Raw genomic sequence first — 20,705 nt, forward strand, 5'->3', positions numbered from 1 at the left:
CGATTAGTCGACAAAATCATGTGTTTAGTATTAGAATTTCTTTGGTTAAATAAGGGCATCCCTAGTCTGTGGTAGGACTTTAGCAGGTTGGATGTAATGGTAGAGGCATTTTAAATGTGAAAGCCTGTCCCTCGTTCCTATGTAGCTTTATTATAAAGGATGAACAGATATACTGTAAAATAGAGGAGTTGAAACAAAGTCAAATCACTGCATTGCAAAAAATAATTCGATTAATTTGGTCAGAAACTATTTTTAATCGTAATATTCATGTCTAGAAATCCATTTACACAACTTTTGCCTTTAGCCTTGGTACAATTTTTGTTTGTATTTACATTTCATTTTCAAATTTTATTTTAAAACTGAGTTGTCGAATGTATCTTTTAAAATAATATCCTTGGTGCTACAATTTGGAAAGGGATTATTTAAATGTTCCTTTGTGAGACAATAATGCCAATGTTTGGGTCTTTAAGTCCATTTACTGTAATTTTGAGAAAGACATATTTTAGTCTGAATTCTATGCATCAACATTTTGATTTCACTGTATTGTTTCTCTCCAGAGTCGACCGTGTTATTTAACAACTGTTTACCGAGACTGAATCTGCTAGCACAGTGATATTTCCCTCGTTTTTATGTAATAATGTTCGTTATGCAAAAACTAACAGATAACTGCTACCTTCCCGGGAATAAAATAAAATGAATGTACTTTTGTAAAACATGTAACAATGGAGATTTAAAGTGCAATGCTTTATATTTCTTCAAAGACTGAATAAACAATGTTTGCAGTTAGAGACTAATTCATTTTGGAGATATCCTAGCAAACAACCACAGCGGTGCTTCTTGTTTTATTCGACACTAATTGCTGTAATTGCTGACAACATTCACTCATTAATTCTGGTGCAATCGACTGTTAATAAAGAGGAATACATTTCTGACCATGTTACTGTGAATAATGTTTGTCCACACATGCCGACACTCTGTTTCAATGATGAGACAATGTCCACTGTTGGGCCACAGGTCAAAATGCTATAAAGCTAAAATATTTGTATTATTTGATCGTTAATACGACGATTGTAGTTGAAAGTCTGGCACAGAGATAGTTATTATGAAGTATAGATCACAAATGTTTCACCACTATGATTCACTTCTGTTGCATCCATTGTGCTTAACATGCAAGTACCTGAATGTAGTGGCATTGTAAACCCCTAATAAACAATTAGCTTCAAATACTGTTGTTTTTCTGTCTTCCTGTAAATTAACATATTTGTTTGTGGTTGGTTATATTAACCGGCTGTGACCGATAGTGTCCATACTGTGGAAGTATCCTTGAGCAAGGCACTGGGACTCTACCAGTACTGTGTTTGCCAGTGTCAACAAACCATCTAATAAATATCAAGAGTTACGTTTATCAACGTCGGATATTTTTTATCGACCTGGCAAACATGGAGAAAAAATGTGTCTCCTGACAGCTTTGACAAGCGGTCTAAAAAGTTGTAAACAGATCAGGCATCTTGCGAGGCCACATGGTGTTGATAACTGGGGGCCTTACAAACACACTACATCAAGACAAGTGAAGATGGCGGATGTGCTGAGTGTTCTCCGTCAGTATAACATCCAGAAAAAAGAAATCGTCGCTAAAGGAGATGAAGTTATATTTGGAGAGTTCTCCTGGCCGAAAAATGTGAAGACCAACTACATAATCTGGGGGTATGTCAGCGCCAAACTATCTCCGAATCGCTTCTGAAGGCCCGCTGCTGAAGCTCAGCAGTGCCTTGCGGTGCTGGTAACCGCTAGCTTAGCTTATGCTAAGATGCTAACCTAACTCGGCTCCTCGCGGTTGTACTTAAAACTTTTTGAGCACTCTTTAAATACTTTGGTGTGATACGTACGTATTGTGTCCTAAACTACGAAGCATCTTTCCTATCATATATACATTACAATTTGTGTGTATTTTAAAACTTAAATGTGTTCGTGGGAGATGTGCTGCTAGCTACGCGTAATGGTGATGTGATGCTAACTACTCGTTACCAGTCCTTGAGTTGTGTTCCCGGTAAGTCAGCGGTCCAGTGGACGTTCTGCTAGCAGACGGACTGTAGTTCATGGTATCAATCGTGACGAAAAGCTAACGTTGGTCGTGTAACGCTGTGAATGAGGTTGCAGAAGGATTAACGTCAGTCAGTAGATTAACGTTAGTCAACCGTGCGACTGTTAATAGTGTAAGTGTTTCGTTACTTTGAGCAAGTAACTTAACTTACGTTATATTTACTTCGTATTACAGACATGTGCACTTTAGATTAACTCAAATGTGCAACCTGAAGCAGTCTGTGTTCATTTTAGTCTTTTACTCGATGAAATAACGTTGAGGTTTGAGTATTTTTTAAAGTTTTCTTTGCTTGTGTTTCTACCCTCAGTACTGGTAAAGAGGGACAACCCAAAGAGTACTATACTTTGGACTCAATCTTGTTCTTGCTCAACAATGTGCATCTTCCACATCCATCGTATGTGCGAAGAGCTGCAGTAAGTGACTCGTGTAACTACCTCAGTGCCATTATTATTATTTGAGGACAATCTATTATTTCAGCCTCCTTTTCTGTCTCATGAAGCATCTTTTTTTTTTCTTCCCACAAATAACCCTGAAAGTGTTTTTGAGTGACATGCTTTTATGTTGTTGATAGACTGAGAACATCCCTGTTGTCAGACGACCTGATCGAAAAGGCTTGCTGTCATACCTCAATGGCGAGAGTTGTAAGTAACACCTTCTTTGTATGTCCTTCAACATATTAATACTCTTGTCATGATTTCTTATTTGTGTTGATTGACTAAAACATTAAGCCCTACGAGGCTGTAGTTGGTCTAATTGGTAACTTATTAATGCCGTTTCTAATGTTGTCTTTTCACAGCTACATCGACAAGTATTGACAGAAGTGCACCTATAGAAATAGGTTTGCAAAGGCCAACGCAAGGTAAGCTCACGACATATTTGTTGCATGAAGTTTAAAGAGCTATTTTCACCTGCAGTAATAATTGTTTAGATTTATTGTTGGTATTGAAATCTGGACTACAACCTAATAAATTGTATCTTCTGCTATCTATCGGTTAACCCTGCAAGTGGGTCATATTTCCACAGATATTTTCTATTAGGGGTTGTAGTAGTTAGTCGTAGATTGTTGTCAGGGCAGGAAAGTTGTTACACAACCAAATGGACTTTGTACTGTGAATTAATAGCACCGTTCTGCTTTTTTAGTGAAAAGAGCAGCTGATGAGGTATCTTCTGAAGCCAAGAAACCCAGGATTGAGGTAAACTGGCGTCAAATATCTTCCACTAAACGTTGCTTTAACATTATACTCACTTCTTTGCTTATTGAAACATTTAACTGTCCATTTATTCAGTATGTCGGTGGAAAAAGGAAATGGTCTGTGTTTATGTTTTGTATATATTGAAATGCATTTAGTTGCAGTGAAAAAAACCCATAATTGTTGTGGCCAACCTGGCAATGGTCACATGTTATTCAGCACTTTGCTAATGGTGTGTACACTGCTTTCAAGGATGAGGAACGAGTGCGTCTGGATAAGGAGCGTCTGGCTGCCCGTCTGGAGGGTCACAAAGAGGGCATCGTGCAGACTGACCAGATCAGGTACAATAGACTGCATTTATACATTTATACATAATATGCTTTCTGTATGAGGCAATAATCTCTCCAATGTTGATTAGTTTGAGCTATATTCAACATACCACAGTGTCAGTAATAACTGATCAATATTAATCTGATTGCTGTGTGTCATTTGTTACTACACAATGACACCCACAGACCATCTGCTAACTTCTCTTCTCTTTCAGATCCCTGTCTGAGGCCATGTCAGTGGAGAAAATCGCGGCCATCAAAGCCAAGATTATGGCCAAGAAACGTTCCACCATCAAAACGGATCTGGACGATGACATAACCCTGAAGCAGAGAAGCTTTGTGGACGCTGAGATGGATGTCACCAGAGATATTGTCAGCAGAGAGAGAGTTTGGAGGACCAGGACAACCATTCTCCAGAGCAGTGGAAAGGTCAGAGATGATTATATCCAATCACAGTGATATTTCTATGCAAACGTGGTTTTATCTCTCTTGGCAGCAATACATTGCAATTCCTAAAATGACTGTTCCTTCAAATACATCTGTGTCAGATTACCATGTGAATTTAGGGATTTTCTTGTGTTCTTACCTGCACGTTGGCTCAATATTGGACCTTGATTTCTGTCCCGACAGGGTCATTACACTGGTTGACAATAACAAAGTAAAAGTATAACATTTGTAATTTTAGAGTGTATAAATATCTGTTGATTTTTATTTATCTATTAAAAAAACATACATTTTCATTATGTGCATCGACGGTATCCGCATATCCAACATTGTACATCCCTAGTCAAAGGTCTGTTTAGTGGGAGGCTTTACTGTAAGACTCAACAGCAGAAGTTCTGTACATTAAAGGGTATTTAACATGCCATTTTTCTAACCACGCATCAATGCCTTCAGCCAAGGCACATCTCTCTTTTGAGAAGGTTCATACTGATGTAGACTTGCACCAGAAATGCATATTGTTCTGTGAACTGGTGTCAAACATTTGGATCTTAACTCAAGACCACCTTACTGGACATGCCTGAGTTCTAAAGCAGCTGTTCTATTTTACCAAACCTGGGACAATGGCCTTGAGTGTGGGAAATACTTCAAGAGAGCCCAACTGTGTAAATAAATAAATCTATGTAGCGAGGTGAACATTTCAACCACTAGATGGCAGCAATAGAATGATTTTCACCTAGTTTATATTTACTCTAAACTAAACTACTACTTTTTCACTGGGCCACTGGAGGACTTAGACATGCTCATCTCAAAACCATTATAGTGTTGAGTGGCTGTATGCTTGGAGCAATTACTCTGGCAGCCTATACATCACTTTCCACATCTAATGTCTGCACCAAGATGGCTAAATTGATGTTTTGTTACTCCGTTTTGGCCTTTCATTCTGTTAATTTGGCCGTTTCGCACACTCTAATATATCGGTAGATGATGCGCTACGGTGTATTTAATGTTTTCTTATGTAATATTAAAGCACATAGTAATTACTATGCAGGTGTGTTTTAATCAATTCTAATGACGGGCCGTTTCATGTGGTGTATCTGTTTACATCCAAGCCTTTAGGTTGGGACCCTCAAACCTCAGTGGTGTTTTCACCAAATGATGGTAATGTTGTGCGAGGGTGTTGAACTCACCAAACCGTATCTGTATCGCTCCTCCGCAGAACTTCTCCAAGAACATCTTCGCCATCCTTCAGTCAGTGAAAGCTAGAGAAGAAGGGCGAGCACCAGAGCAGAGACCACCACAGAACACTACTCAAGTGGTGAGAACAGAAATTCATTTATATATATATATATATATATATATATTTTTTTTTTTTTTTTAATTTATTTATTTATTCCAGTTTCTTCAACTTTTCCAGGAGGTTTAATGTAAATGTGTGTGTACTAATAGTTGTATTCTAATAGGGCATGACTTGGATAAACCAGTCAATTGCTACTTTTCCTCACACATTCCTTTTCTCAAATAAATCAAGCTTGACATCAACTGGAAGGTTGTATGTAGTTATTTAACAATAACTGCAAGCAGCAAGTCTATAAATAACTACTACGGTGTTGAGTAAACTGTGTTGTGACAGGTATGTAAAGGAATGAATTGTTTGTGTTTCATGTTGTTTCCAGGACCCGTCCCTCAGGAACAAGCAGCCTGTCCCAGCTGCCTACAACAGATACGATCAGGAGCGATTCAAAGGAAAAGAGGGTGAGTTTCATTCTTGAGTTTTAATCTTGAAGCTTTAAAAAAAAAAAAAAATCTGTATGGGTGCGAGGCATTTGAGGAAAACGTAGTTGACTGAACATTGATCTGTGGGTCAACAAAACTTGGATTTGATTCACCCCATTTACACCCGGTATCGATAAGCACGCGACAGTGGGAGGTGTAGATGCACATTGTATTGATCAGACCACCTTCAGAAGTGCGATTCGATGTTGGGCAGGTAAAAGAGAAGCATTGCTTCCCTTGACCCGAGGCAGGCGAGCTCTGCTAACTAATTAACATATTGATCACAGTGCGGATAAAATCAAGATAACAAGAACCATTATTAATACTACAGATGTACTGATTTCCAATTTTTTTTGGGGTGATTCAGATTCATTTTAAGTCTGACCTGCTAATTCCAATTTTTGCACATTTTGATCTTCTTACTAAGAACTATTATTGACATTTATTTTTTCATTTCAACCATCCCTCGTCAGTGTAAATGTTATCTTTTTACTTTATTGTCACTCAGTGGTTATTTGCATAAAAATACATTATTCAAATCATTAGGAAATAAATAATCTGTGTTAGTAGTTTTACTTGCGTGTTATAAGATGCTTCAAGCTAGTTTTAGGAAGTTAAACAGGTCGTAATTCCATCTCTAATGTCTAGTTTATATTCCTGTAAAAACATCTTCTTTAAACAACTATATTTATTCAAGTTTCTTGCCCAAAAACTACATTTTACAAGATAACATAACAGCGTTATCATCTAAATTCTCTCAGTACTCAGATATATGACACTGGTTGGCTGCCAATCAATCGGTGCATTGCTAAATAAAACAAGGTGTAAAAAAAATAGTTTGGTCTCCCGCATGCAACGGGATCTTGCCCCTGTATGAACGGTGCAGTGCAGCAGCATTCTAACAGCACCATGAATAACATTTATATAACCGCTAAAACAATCTGTATATATTCTCTTATCATATATTAATATCACATTTACATCTTAATCGTCTTCTTCAGTCGTGTGCTGTGAGTCGTGCACTTACAGTCTCGCAGACTGTAAGCATTGCCTTGCGTTACTTTGCTACTGTTACTTTTATTTAAGCTGTTGGTGATTATAACATATAAAAGTAAGCCTGCTTACAACTTTAAAGGATATTCTTATATTCATTTTTCACACTGCTGGGGTTGCAATGGTATGAATAAAGCATCTTCTATTCAATAAGAATACAATGGAATACAATGGAAGGGAAAACCCTCACGGTTTCATAGTATCACTGTAGTGTGATTCTTATCATTTTTTTAAAGGTAAGAAAAAAAGGTATTCATTGTCCAGTGTTTGTTGCTCCTGCTGTGCGTCATTGGGTGTAGGATCTGTGAAGGGCGGTGAATGGAGCCTTTGTCTGATACACGGAGAGGCCAAACCAATTAATTTCAGGCGTCAGTGGGGGTCTCATCTGATCCTAATTTAAAATATAAGCCTGTTTTAGTGCTATGTCTGCAATGGTTGATGCTGTGAAAACACAAGCTTCAGGAACCAGACTTTGTTTGAACCAAGGACAAGTTATTATCTTAGTATTTGACGTAGGTTTATACGTACTACTGCAACAGCTGATTAAAAACATTATTTAAAGATCAAATTGCTTCTGCAAGTTTCCTTTGCATTAAAGCATGACGTGCCAAACGCCAAATCAAAAAAGCACTAAGACTGTTTCTTTGAGTGCAATGTGTGTTTCGTTGAGTGTGTAGATTGCATGTCATACACTCCCTTCTAGTTATTAGTCTAATTGGCCTAATCTTCATGGTTTTTCAGATGTGGGGAAACTGCAAATAAGAAGGCTCAAAGACGCGTTTAGTTCTTGATTTAATTCCCCAGAATCCTTAATACCTGTATCAATTTTGTAGAAAAATAAGCATAGTTGAGTGTGTTTCAATTGCCACTGATGTTCCACTGATCACTTAAAGATGTCAGGACACTATCTACTGTAAAAACCTGCCATCTAAGGCCTGTGTGACTCAGCGTTGGGCTGCACAATTAATCAAAATGTTGTTGAAAAATATTGTCGTGCTGAAGAGGTGTCTATGCCAACACATCGAATTCTACAGACTTAAGAAAACGTCTTTGGTACAGTTTCCCCACAAAAATCACGGAGCTTTGACTCCCCGTCACTTGTTTATACTCTCAGCTCTTTTCCCCCGTTTGCAACGCATGCAGTCGTATAACATCGAGATTATCCTCTGTGCACCTTTGGTTACATTTGTAACGGGGATTCTACTTTTCAGAAAGTACATACAATGAAATATTAGTACACAAATTGGTTATAGAATATTAAGGCATTATATTTTATTACTTTTTTGAAATGACTCTGTTTTGTTCTGCCAGTAATCTACAACTTCGCCTGTGTTATTTTCTTAGAAACGGAGGGTTTCAAGATCGATACCATGGGCACCTACCACGGCATGACGCTGAAGTCAGTGACGGTAAGAGCAAAACCTGGCTGTGTGCTCGTGTTGAAAGAGGATGAATCCAGAGCGACTCGGCGTGTGAATTTCACTTTGCACACATCCAGTAAATGTTCCATTTATAATTATTGTTAGAAAAATTCACTCGAGACCGATGTAAAAATCATTAAACAGGACATTTACAGGAGACAGGATTGAAACACAAACAAGTTATGCATCAAGTTACTGCTCAAAGGCCTGTCTCTGAGTCTCTGACATATATACTGAGGATAACACACAAGTGAGTTGGCACAGAATAATTTGCATAAGTTCTGGAACATCGTTTTGACCTGTTTCTTTGATAATTCGTTCCGTCTAAGGTCATCTTATCCTAATCAGCAAACGTCATGGTTGCAAATCAGCTTTGCGTAAACGTCAAGTTCTCAAATGTACTTTTTAAAATGCAATTTCCAGAGATATATATGATATACAAAAAAAGGCTCATCCCACATCCTTTTCTCAATAATCTCAATATCTGGTAGCATAGTTCATGTTTTCATGGCTTTTGAAATGACTTCATTGACTTTTTGATACACATGTGGAAACATTTATTGTCACTGTACCCTGTCTAGTTTTAGAGTAGCCTGTATCTGTAAGGCAGCATATATAAAACACATACAGCAAATCTTACATTGTTACAAAAAGAACCCTTTGCACCACAGTGAAACACAGCGTATTCTATTGTAAAATATTATGGTGCACAGAAACTCTCCAGTGGTTTGACTCAGACATATGAACATCTTTCATCTGTTTTGTACAAATTATTTGACAATAATCGTAACGCACTTCATCAGATTTTACTCAACATATATGCAGAAGTTTTATTGTGTTCCCAAATAACTTTTGGATTAATCCCTTGGTGTCAAGGTAAGACCAGAACGGGCTGAGATATAATTCATTATTTGTATGTAACAACAAGGAGAGTTTAATGCCAATTTATGTAGCTGGTCTCTCTCTGTTCATCCTGTTTGAGTGAGTCCTGCCTGCTCTCAACGTGTTCATGCAGGCATTGCGTTTGTTACTCTGGAGATGATGCCAGTATTTAAGGAGTTCATTGGGATGAAACCCATGTGACGTTATCAGAAGGCTGTACTTGCAGCTGGAATAAGACACCCGCCAGTGGTTGAACAGGAACTCGTTGGGTGGAGGAGTCGGATCGATCTGGAGCTCAGCCAGGCATATTCCCACATACACATCCTCCAGATGCAATTGGCGGATCCTTAGTGATGCACGATAGATTTTCCTCGCCAGGTCTCCAGAGAAGACATAACCAGTCCCAGAGCAGAAGGTGGGATACTTCTCACCTGGGTACAGCTCAGGTGGCATGTACCACTTGCTGTCTTTGTTTCGGTTGGGTGCATAGCCTCTCATGTTATTGCCTGTGAAGTAGTTCTTCTTTAGCTTCAGTTCTGGCCTGAGCAGCTTGTAAATGAGGTACTCTGTGTTGACGAACATATCGCTGTCCGTCTTCATGACATAGCCGGCTTGTGGGCAGTGAACTGCCACCCAGTTCATTCCCATCAATGTCTTTATGGTCAGGTTTTTGTAGGAATCCAGAAAGTTCTGCTGAATGATATCACGATACCTCCGGCTTTCTGCTTCCAGCATCCTTTGCTGTAAAAGTCCCAGCTCTCCCTCATTTTTCCCCAGCAGAAATAGCCGGATGAATCCCAGAGCAGCAGCCACGCTCTCGTTCCCCCATGTCTGCCGTATGGCATTTCTAGCCTCCACCTGCCGAGCCTCAGTGGATATCAGCAACACCAGAAATGCAGGTCTGCTGTCTGCACATTTGTCTGGCTCGTTGATGACATAAGGGAAAGGCCCGTGGGTTATAGTGCTACGAAGATCTCCCTCTACACTTTGGCTAGTGTTGGCTACCAGAGTGTTTTCAAAACTTGGGTCTCCTTGAGGAGAAGAGACGTCCTCCTTCTCAGGGGAGCTGACGTTAGCATCAGACTTGGGATTCTGCTGAGGAACAATGACGAACCTCCACACTGTATGTGGTGCGCTCAAGTTCCATTTGGATGTGGTTGGATGAAGTTCACCACCTCCGTACACCACAGGATGGCCTCTCCACCATGGCATACCTGTGAGCTTCGGCAGCCACACCTGGTGGACCAGAAAGACCAGAAGACCCAACAGTGAGAGGAGAGAGATAAACCTAGCTGTGTGGGCACAGCAGTGGCGTCGTCTCCACTGCATGGTCTCAGCTGGACTAGTTCACTCAGACAGTTGTCACGCTTGTAATGTCAATCGTTCGCTCACCAGTCCTTGACCCCTGAAGGAACTTAGCCCCAATTATGTTCGCTCATTTCCATGCATGTAAATCACTTGACAATGGCAGACAGTGTTGTTCTCCGACCAGCCAGCTGTAAGGTGTGAGTCCCCTCTATTGTTGCATGTCTTGTGATTGCCTGGAAGACAGAAGAAGAGACATATTTGAGCAACAAGATGATACAACATGTCACATTTAAGCTGCTTTATGTGAAAGGTGTTGTCCTATGCGACGAACACAGAGAATTATGACCCGACTGTGTAGTTAGCATCAAATCTTTGGGGGTGATTTATCAATATTTCGGGTTTTACGGCGCTCAGCTCTCATTCTCACCGCTCTCTTCAGGCTGCTGTTTTTTAGTTTTAAAAACAACTAAACTGAAAGCTAGCTGCCCAGCTCCTAACAGACAAAGTTAGCGACCAGGGATCATAAATATGTACAGATTGATACTGCTACCTCAGAGTGGTACAAATCTGTTATTGTTGGTTCAGGTTAACATCTCCTCTTATATCAAGATCAGTAAAGAGAGTGAAAGTAAGTGATTATATTATGAAGTTGGGGTTCTGGAGTATCGCCCTTTCCCCTTTGTTCTCATATGAAATTAGTTTCGTGAAGTATAATCATTTCGTACATTATACATTTTACAGAGCACATTTTATATTTAATTAAGCTCAAATATGGACACAAAATACATTTTCATTCCTGCTTTTACTCATTCCCGCACAACTCTCTCTCTCATAATGCTAAAATACTATCTGTACAAACAACAAACTTCTTACACACTCTGAAGCAGGAACACTGGTTTATGGTGCAGACATTTTTAGTATTCAGTGTTTGAACAGCAGGCTAATGTACGACACAAATAAACTGCAGACTGTTCTCGACGTTACTTTCACATCTTCATGACTACTGATCACTGGACATCATCTTCTGTTTAGCTTGTGTTGTTTTCAGGACAACAATGAACAGAATGTGTTCTGCTTTCTCAACTCAACATTCTGCACTCGAACAGCATCCAGATGATGAATTGTTGTAGAAAAACCAACCTGTTCTGGCCTGCTGCGAGCATCCTTAAGTAGAGTGGGATCTCTGGTTTTTCCTGAATTACACACTACCTTTTTAAAGGACCCCAACAAGACAAAGAGTGGTTTGTGAGAGCTTGTATCACAGAGAGCTCCGTTGGCTCTTTTTGCATACATGAACAGAAACTGAAGCATCTGTTTCCCTTAATCAAGTCACACCCTTCACATCCTGTACAATACAGGATGTAATATATTTACTTTATATACATACTGGTCTTTGTTTTAGCAGCATGACTTATTTTGTCAGTGTTGTGTTGATGTGCGTTTGCATTTTAAACTCACCCGTTTTAATCAAAGTACTCTTCTCTTCTTGGTGTCCATCATCTGTAAATGTGATGAATTATAATCCTCACACGATGATGTCTCTCTTGGTCACTGCGTCCATCGTGTCCTTAGCCAAATCACAAACCGCTTGAGCTGGACGACTCTTTTCCTCTTTTATTTCCTCTACGACGTCTGACAAATTTTCTTCCTTTTTAGCCCAACCCACATGTGGCTGTTAGTCAGAACTCGTAGCTATCTACCACATGCATGCACCTGTGTGGGTGTGTGTGTATATGTGTGTGTGTGTGTGTGCATGGGCAGAACACGTGTCAGAGCTCCCGTGTTGCAGTCTCAGTCTTGGCGCATTGTCCCGAGAGGCTTGATGCTAACGGTGCTGCTGCTGCCTCAGGCCAAAAGGAGTAGAGGGTCGGTGGTTGACAGTCAGCTGCAGCCGTGGGTCCTTTCACTGTCCTCTCTTGTCCTAATGTGTGTAACAAAGCAGCAGTGGACAGACGGGGATCATCTCTGGATGATGCACAAGCCTTACATCGCTCCGTTCGTTCAGCATTTCTTCCGTTTCTGTGCTGTTCCTTTTTTTCCTCTCGCTCTTCCTTTCACAGGCTCTCGTGTGAACGGTCCCCCCCCCCCCCCACCCCCCATGTGCCCCTCTCTCCTTTTTTTTGCTTCCAATTTCCTCTTCTCACCCTCCCCACACAGCCGCCCTTCGCACTCGGCTCTGTGCGGTCGCTGTGTTGTCTGCGATAGGGCTAGAGGGGGTGAAAGCAGTGGGGGAGGAGGAAGATGAAGAGGAGGGGTAGCGCTGTGAGTTGTGTGTTCGCTCTGAAAAGGCAGCTCCAGGCTTGGTGGCAGTACGCTCTCCCACCACGTCACGCCGTTTCTGCTGCTGTTGCTGTCTGCTCCGTTAAAGGGGAAGGGGAAGGGGAGGGGGGGCTGCTGACCTATTTGTATTCACGCCCACCGTCCAGAAAGAGGAATAAAGCATTATCTCAATTTGCCGTGCTGTGAAGTAAAAGGAGACATGTCGACACTTCAAGGTTTGCAAAAGGCATAATGTGATAGAAAGATGTGAAACGTCAGGTGACGGCGTTCTTCTCGGACAGTGAAACGTCAAAAAGCCTCCTTAGTTGCGGTCTTTCATGTGTTTCCTGCCAGATGATAGTTGGAAATCAAATAATTACAGCAATGTGTCTGCTGCGCTCATTCAGCCATGGTGGATTGCCCTGCCATTGTTTCTCTTTCTCAGAGGACGACGTGGGAGGAGGGGTGCTTGTTGTTTTGCATGTCTGCTCATTGGCAGTCATGATCCCTTCAGATGCACTCTGCCTTTTGAAATGTATCGTGCTTAAATGTAATCGCTAAATAAGATGACGTTTAGACTCAGGGAAAGAGGTTAAGTTGTTTGCCATTCATACTAACATTTTAAAGCATCTCTCTCAACAGACATACTGGTATTTCCTGGGAGCCATATTCTTTACGTGGCCAATATATGGATAACGTTGCCATTTGTATTGTAAAGCTGCGATGTTGAGGAGAGGATCTCTTGGTGCAAGTGTACTTAAACTGGACAGGAAGTACAAGGGCTGCAGACAAGCAGTGTATCTGTAATTGACAGGGATCCTACAGTGGTGCTGATGGACTCTGCCCTGCAGCTAGTGAGAGGAGAGCAGATGCATTTGAATTTCAACAGACCTCGGAGCCCACTCATAGTATTTTTTTATTATATTATTGTAAAATGTTGACAATGTGCAGATGTTATCCTCTAATCCCCGGCTTTGGCTAAGAGCATTTGCTTTCTCGATGCTCATTTTTGACATCTGTGTTGCTTTGATTGGCAGGAATGAACTTTCCTGGCTTCGGTTGACAGGATGGAAAATGCTACTAGTACTACTAACACTACTAGCTTTTTCATCGGAATTTAAGTTACTGATGATTGAGATTCTAAATTAATCTTGTCAAATATCCACTCACTGTTTTGTACATTATTTGTCATTATTTGTACGAAGGGAACATGGCTTGAATAATGTATTTCAAGGGACCTCTTGAGTGCGATAACGGGAGCTATACTCGGGTCTCTGACATGTCTTAACAGTTTGAAGCTTCGCATTTTAGATTTTTCAGCAATATCATGACCCGGCTCAGCGACGGTCGCTCGGTGGGGCGTCTTGTTGTGGAATATTTCTATGTAGATGCGGGATAAGAGTTGATTAAATAAACAGAGTCTGATGAATGCTCAAAGTAGTAAGAGTCAATTTAATGCTTGCAAGCAGGAGAGCGGACACACAGACACGTATCTCAGTGAACTGTGCAAACACTGTCAACGAAGTACAAGGCACATCATATTTTATGCATACGAGAATCACGCCTTTAGTTACCTCATAGGAAAGGAAAAGGGAGTATAGGTTTTTGGACACGGGTTGATTTGTTCTACTCATTGTTTTGCGTCTTCCAGGTGCGTTCAACTGGGAGTCAGTCTCATACAGAGGTCAGAAACAATGTTTCTTCTCGTGTGTTGCATATGAACAACCTTGGAAGATAGGACATTGGTTTCATGAACTAATTAAATACCTCTGTAGGACTGCAGTGATCTTTTCCTGTGTCTCTGTACTTTCCCATCAGTAGAACAACATCTTTCAAAACATCCCAAGATACTAAAATATATTTTACCATTATTATACTTAATACATATTTTACCATTACAGTCTCCCTGGTGCTCACCGGCCGCATTTCCGGACACGTTAACCTGTAAATTGAATCGAGACTACATCATTTGAAAATGTCAACTGGCTGCTTGTCACTGATGGTGTCGGCTTGTGGTCTTTTCGAAGAAGTGGTGTTAGAAATGATTCGCTGGGCTGGAGAGCCACGATGGTCACAACAGCTGAGCGACAGCTTTGTGTGTCTTTCCTGTCAACGAGTGAGTCAAATCAACTTGTGCTGAAACAGTCACCAGCAGATCTGGTAGTTGATTAATCTTGCGGGTAATTTAAGAAGCTAGAATGCTAAACATTTGTTCCAGCTTCTCAGAATTGAAGAGTTGCTGCTTTTCTCTCTCTGGTGGACAGACTAAACCCTGGACATTTTAGACAACACAATTTGAATGCTTCACAAAGCTCCGGGAAATTTTGGTGAATAGTTCTTCCCTACCACAGACGTTCACAAACGGTGTTGTGTGTGTGTGTGTGTGTCCGAGCCTTTAAACTTCTACTCCCTCATGTGTCTCAGTCTTGCAGAGTTGTTGTTTAGTAGTTGGTTGAAGTACATTTATTAATATGACCTTTTGGATGTTTTCCAGGAAGGAGCATCTGCTCGGAAGGCCCAGACTCCTGCGCTGCAGCCCGTCCCTCGTCCAGGTTGGTGCTAAATTCAACATATCTAAGTACAGGCATGCATATGTCTGCTTACATTGTAATACAATGTTGTTTTTTAGAAAGGTTGCACAATCCAAATGTGAGGTGAGAGGAATTTTTAGGAACTGTGTAGTTGCTAACTTAGAAGAAAATAAGGATGTGTGGCAAGACGGGCTCTCAACTAACTTTTCACGGCCGTTCATTGTAGCAGAGCATCTTTCTTTCAACTGTCGTCCCAAGTTCATCCCAAATTTAAGCTTCATCCTCCCCGAGCCCATTTTTTTTCCCGGCCCTGGGATGACGGGACGTCGTTAAGCCCGAAGCCGCGCTGCCAAGTGCGGCTGTGTGATATGGCAATAAATATAGATATTCTTGTTTATTTTGTTATTCAAACTCTGGCTAATTTTTATCCTTTTATTAAAAATGTTTGGAAACCCGGACCTCCCTGCTTCTCTTGACCTCTCTCCCGGCCTCTCAGTCCACAACCCATCAGACCAGCCTTTAAACACGAACCACATGCTTTGTGGTGTGTCTCATACCACAGTCTCATAAAATACAGTGGGAAACACTGATGGATGCCAACGTTGTACAGTAGTTCATCGTGTGGACAACGGTAGTTTGTATCTCCCGTATCGAGGCCACCGAAGTGGTTTCCACAGTGTTTGTTCAGGCAGGTCTAAAGGTAAATGATCAGCAGAGCTTCCACTTTTGCTCACCCTCAGAGAAAAGTGACAACGAACTTAAGCTTAAATCTTCTCGGTAAGTCTCTGTAATTTTGACGTTTGCCACACATGAACATAGCATAGAAATATGTTCATGTTTTCTGGATGAGACTCTCTGTGAAAGAGACTTTTGTCTGGAGAAGAATCCCGTGTCTGTTTCACTCCTTAGCAAATAGAGGCCCAGGATGCTGGAGAATATGTGAGCGCACAACCAAGCAGCATCCGTCTTGTTTGTAGTAAATGATTAGACTCGGTGACTGTGACATATTTGCCCTACAGCAGTGAATAGATAATAATAGTCAATAGAGGAGCTCAACTTGATACGATATCTTCAAATTACACAAATACTGAAAAAGGAAAAGTAATGGAATAAAATTTTAACAGCAGGGTATTACAATACCTTTCTAGTATCCGTAGCTGAGCCCCTAATACTCAACAGGAGTAACAGACCCGTACCAGTAGAACAGCAAAGCAGTTTCATGGAGGATCATTTGTATCTTTATTTACCTCTCGGTCAAATGTAAGGGAGTCTACAGATGTGTTTATGTGTTTATTCACTTTTCACATTGTTCTATTCCCTCCAGTTTCACAAGCCAGACCTCCACCGAATCAGAAGAAAGGTAAGTTTCTTTCACTCGGTTAGATTTAGTGGCAATCATATTAAACATTCGACATTATGTAATGTAACATTAATTTACAAATCTTTGTCTATTTTTTTCATGGTTCTGGGTTTCTCTTGTCCTATAAATGCCTTTCATTGATTGTCTTTACAACACGACCTGTTTTTAAGAACTTTCTATCACGACTCTCTCCACAGGGTCCCGGACGCCCATCGTCATCATCCCCGCTGCCACCACCTCACTCATCACGATGCTCAATGCTAAGGAGCTCCTTCAGGACCTGAAGTAAGTCTTCTCTCCTTATTATAGTTGAATGAGAGACACTTAGGCCTCCAGCATTGCATTACACAAACAGTTTTAAAAAGAAAAAGCCTGGGAAACTTTCATATCGTATCTTTCTTTGTTTCTTTATAAGTAACTAAATAAGCAGTCAAAGTTCAAGAAAACACATTATTTTTGTAACAGTTCCAACAAAAAATGAGATGAAGTAGTTTTATACATCTTGTTTGTACGATACCAGGTTCGTCACGCCAGAAGAGAAGAAGAAGCAGGGCATCCAGCGTGATAATGAAGTTCTGCTTCAGAGGCGCAAAGACCAGGTCCAGCCTGGAGGCACAACGCTGAGCGTCACTGTGCCTTACCGGATCATTGATCAGCCGCTGAAACTGGCTCCACAGGACTGGTGAGCATTTCCGTTGCCTGGAAAAATTATACTTCAACTTACTTTTGCGTTGTAAGAACCACCTAAAATGACAGAAACCATCTTTGGGGGAAATCTATTTGACACGTTTTTGGAGTTTGGCCGTCCACTAACGTGGAGGGGGGCTGATTTATGAGCTATACTGCAGCACCACTAGGGGGCGACGGAGGTGTTTGGACACCAGAAGATTATTTTAGAATCTGTGTTATAATGTAGTCGCTACATAATTCTGGTCTCTTTGAGGGCAGAGGGCTGTGGTTTCTCCTCTGGGTTTTTTTTTTATGTTTTCCTTACGTTGGAACATTCGTTATAGGTAAGCAAGATTTAAATCCTGTCTTCATGGTGGCCGATTGGTGTGTGTGTGTGTCCCAGGGTTATTAACACCTTATTCTTCCCTTATTATAATCGTGAATCTCTAATTCAAATGTCAACCCTCAGTACACAAACTACACAGAACCCGGTGCATTGAATCTAGAAACAACGCTGTTCAAAGACAAATGCGTGATGTCACGTTGAGCATAATACCGTGGTATGTCAGGCAGCACCATTAGTATTAACTGAAGGCAGCTGGTTTCATGTCTAATGTTTAATTCTGTATTTTGTATCCAACTGTGTGACATGAGCTGCACATGAAATGCAGAGGAGAAAAATGAAGCTAACTTACACGACAGCAAATCATCTGTTGAGTGTTTGATGGTTATTTATTTATTTATGCTTTAAAAATCAGAATTCATTGGTCACTGCGGTCAAAATGCAATGAGTTCCTCAGAAGCTTCCTGGTCCCTGGGGAGAGTTCCTGCGGTAGAAAAAGGGCTCAAAATGTTTCCTCACCACAACAACAACAACAACAACCAATGAATGTGTCTTCCTGCAGGGATCGGGTGGTGGCTGTATTTGTGCAGGGTCCTGCCTGGCAGTTCAAAGGCTGGCCATGGCTGTTGCCGGATGGATCTCCTGTCGACATTTTTGCCAAAAGTAAGTAATGTGGACTGAAAAGTTCTTTCAAAAGTGTTGCTACACTGAACTATGTAACGAGCATAACTAGGCATCAGCTTGTGTTTGACAGAGTGGCTGCAATATTTAAATGATTTATAACTTGAGTGATGATTGGTCTCATAGAAAATACAGAGTCTGTACTACGCAGACTCAGACAAAGCTCAAATAAACACCTGTTTTTATATTTTCAGGGTTTTTCCACACAAGTTTTCTAAATGTGTGTGAATCTGATCAGAATGCAATCACAGTAAAGTCTGCAACTATTTCGATAATTGTTTGAGTAGCAAAACATGCTCGTCCAGCACCTCCAACTTGAGGATTTTCTGTTTTTCTCTGTTTTATATGATTAGAAACTGAATATGTTTTGGTTTTAGATTAAGACCAAACAAGACATTTAAGAACATCAACTTGAACTAAATATCTAATCGATTAATTGTGAAAATACCTTTTGAAATCTACAGCTACAACCTTCACAGGCCGGATTTGAAGGTTCTGTGTAGTAATGAAATCTAGCTTAGCTGGCGTCATCTGCTGTTATGAGTAGAAGTCAACAAACTTGCAATCTTATGATTTCTTGCCCTGTAGTCAACTGAAAAACATAATTTCATATAAATCTTTAACACGTGAAATTGTGAAAGTAGAATGTTGTGCGTCCAGCTAGCAAAAGATGAGCAGCAGAATATTTATTTGCGGTAAATGCCGATAGCACACAGGTTTATACGTGAGCTCCACTGAATATGACTCGTTTATTTCTGCCCTCAAACCAGATGCGTCCATATAAATGTGTGCATGCATGTTTCCCCTCCAGTCCGAGCCTTTCATTTGAAGTATGATGAGGCGAAGATAGACCCCAACGTGCAGAAGTGGGATGTGACCGTCCTGGAGCTGAGCCGTCACAGGCGTCATCTGGACCGACCCGTCTTCCTGCGCTTCTGGGAAACCCTGGACAGGTCTGTCTTTATTATTTATGAGCATGTTTACGTATGCCCATCAGTTTCTTTCACTCCTTTGCTGCTCCATCTTATTATTCGGCCGTTTTTAAATGATGTTCATTAAGATGATGGCATTGCACAAACTCACCAATCTTCCCTCGTCGTTCTCTTTTTTTCAGATACATGGTGAAACACAAAGCTCACCTCAGGTTCTGAGCCCAGATCAGAGCGTCAATCTCTCCGGAAATCCTACAAATGAATTCTTCGACCCCCCCCTCCAACTGTCCTCGGTCCACCTCTTGCAGACGTAGCCCCTTTCATTGCAGGTGCCGTCCCATATTCCAACATGATCCCCACTTCTACAGGAGAAGGAGAACACATAATCTAGTGGACTTCCTCCGACACGTCCTGGAGGACTCCTAATGCAATGCGCTGGATATGTTGCTCTGGAGACGGGATTGAGGGGATGTTTGTGTTTTTGTTGTAAATGTTTTCTAATGTTTTCATGTAGTACCAAAAAATACCAAAATATGTTTTATATTAAAAAGGCAATATACTGTGGAAACCATTTCAATGAGGTGTTAAGCAACATAATGGGGTCGAAGGGAGAGGAGGTTTTCATTGTCGCTGGTAAAGAGAAATATGCTTTTGAATTAAATTTAATTTTGAATTAGCTCAGAACTGTTAAAATTGAAAGAAACGTGAAAGTGACTCTTGGTACAAAGAAAACGGCCACTGAGACTTCCTTTACACTTATCTTTTGTTTTCTTTTGGGTGTTTGTGGTCTGAATGTACATATATGATATGATGGAACCTGTCGGATCCAAAGCTCTTTGAGCGGAGAGTAAGTGATTGTTGATACTAGCGCTGGCTCAGGGAGATGAGCTCACTCAAGCAGTCTGGTCAGATCCTGGCTCAGTTTTTTTTTTTTGACGAATGAGCGCATCTCTTGGTCATGCAATGACCATGTTAAGTCTTCTTTTTCTTCTTTGTTGGTGTTGTGCTAGAGGAGAAAAACTATGGAAAGTATTGCTTTAAGTCGTCACATTAAATTGACAATAAAGCTTCCAGAGAAACAAATGCGCTGCCTATTGTAGATGATTAGTGTTCATTGTATTCATATTTTTCCCGGTAGTTTTATTTGGTAACTTAATGTATGTAAAGGCGACCTGATGGAGGAGAGTCCCTTCCTAAGGGGACAGGAAACGAGGCTGGATTACCAACGGGGAAAGCAGGCAACTATGCCTGGGCCCCGTTAGGTAAATTCACACCACTATAGAGCAACATCAGCTGGCTCCATGAAATATGATGTAATACAGTGAAACTCTAGTTCTAAGGCCTCTCGTGTGAAATGTATGCAGTTTGCTGAAATAACTCAAGAATAAGTGATTGTTTTGGCCACTTATCGGCAGCTGAAGCGAGCTGT

At 40.8% G+C, this 20,705-nt stretch overlaps 2 protein-coding genes across 2 annotated transcripts; one reads left to right on the forward strand and one right to left on the reverse strand.

Moving 5' to 3' along the window:
• Positions 1–1,565: 1,565 nt before the first annotated feature.
• On the forward strand, positions 1,566–20,350 carry cdc73 (cell division cycle 73, Paf1/RNA polymerase II complex component, homolog). The gene is made up of 17 exons (XM_079172749.1): positions 1,566–1,704; positions 2,409–2,514; positions 2,673–2,742; positions 2,898–2,960; positions 3,242–3,294; positions 3,544–3,632; positions 3,836–4,049; positions 5,281–5,379; positions 5,738–5,816; positions 8,235–8,299; positions 15,255–15,312; positions 16,616–16,651; positions 16,849–16,936; positions 17,172–17,333; positions 18,226–18,326; positions 19,156–19,297; positions 19,459–20,350. Exons 1-17 carry the CDS (start codon positions 1,574–1,576, stop codon positions 19,493–19,495), a joined length of 1,593 nt encoding a protein of 530 aa, XP_079028875.1. The 5' UTR covers positions 1,566–1,573; the 3' UTR covers positions 19,496–20,350.
• LOC306705763 (beta-1,3-galactosyltransferase 2-like) lies at positions 8,890–10,522 on the reverse strand (the record flags this gene model as incomplete). Its single annotated transcript, XM_079172598.1, has 1 exon — positions 8,890–10,522. The coding sequence occupies one exon, from the start codon at positions 10,520–10,522 to the stop codon at positions 9,257–9,259; it is 1,266 nt and encodes a 421-aa protein (XP_079028724.1). The 3' UTR covers positions 8,890–9,256.
• Positions 20,351–20,705: the final 355 nt, after the last annotated feature.

The sequence above is a fragment of the Pholis gunnellus genome (genome assembly GCF_910591455.1).
Source record: "Pholis gunnellus genome assembly, chromosome: 14".
NCBI classification, from domain to species: Eukaryota; Metazoa; Chordata; class Actinopteri; order Perciformes; family Pholidae; genus Pholis; species Pholis gunnellus.

What these genes read in the sequence shown, in the direction of transcription:
- cdc73 (XM_079172749.1), top strand. Translation starts at nt 1,574, where the DNA reads ATGGCGGATGTGCTGAGTGTTCTCCGTCAGTATAACATCCAGAAAAAA. An exon ending in TTTGCAAAGGCCAACGCAAG is followed by an intron (nt 2,961 to 3,241) that starts GTAAGCTCACGA and finishes CTGCTTTTTTAG; the next exon opens with TGAAAAGAGCAGCTGATGAG. An exon ending in GTGCAGACTGACCAGATCAG is followed by an intron (nt 3,633 to 3,835) that starts GTACAATAGACT and finishes CTTCTCTTTCAG; the next exon opens with ATCCCTGTCTGAGGCCATGT.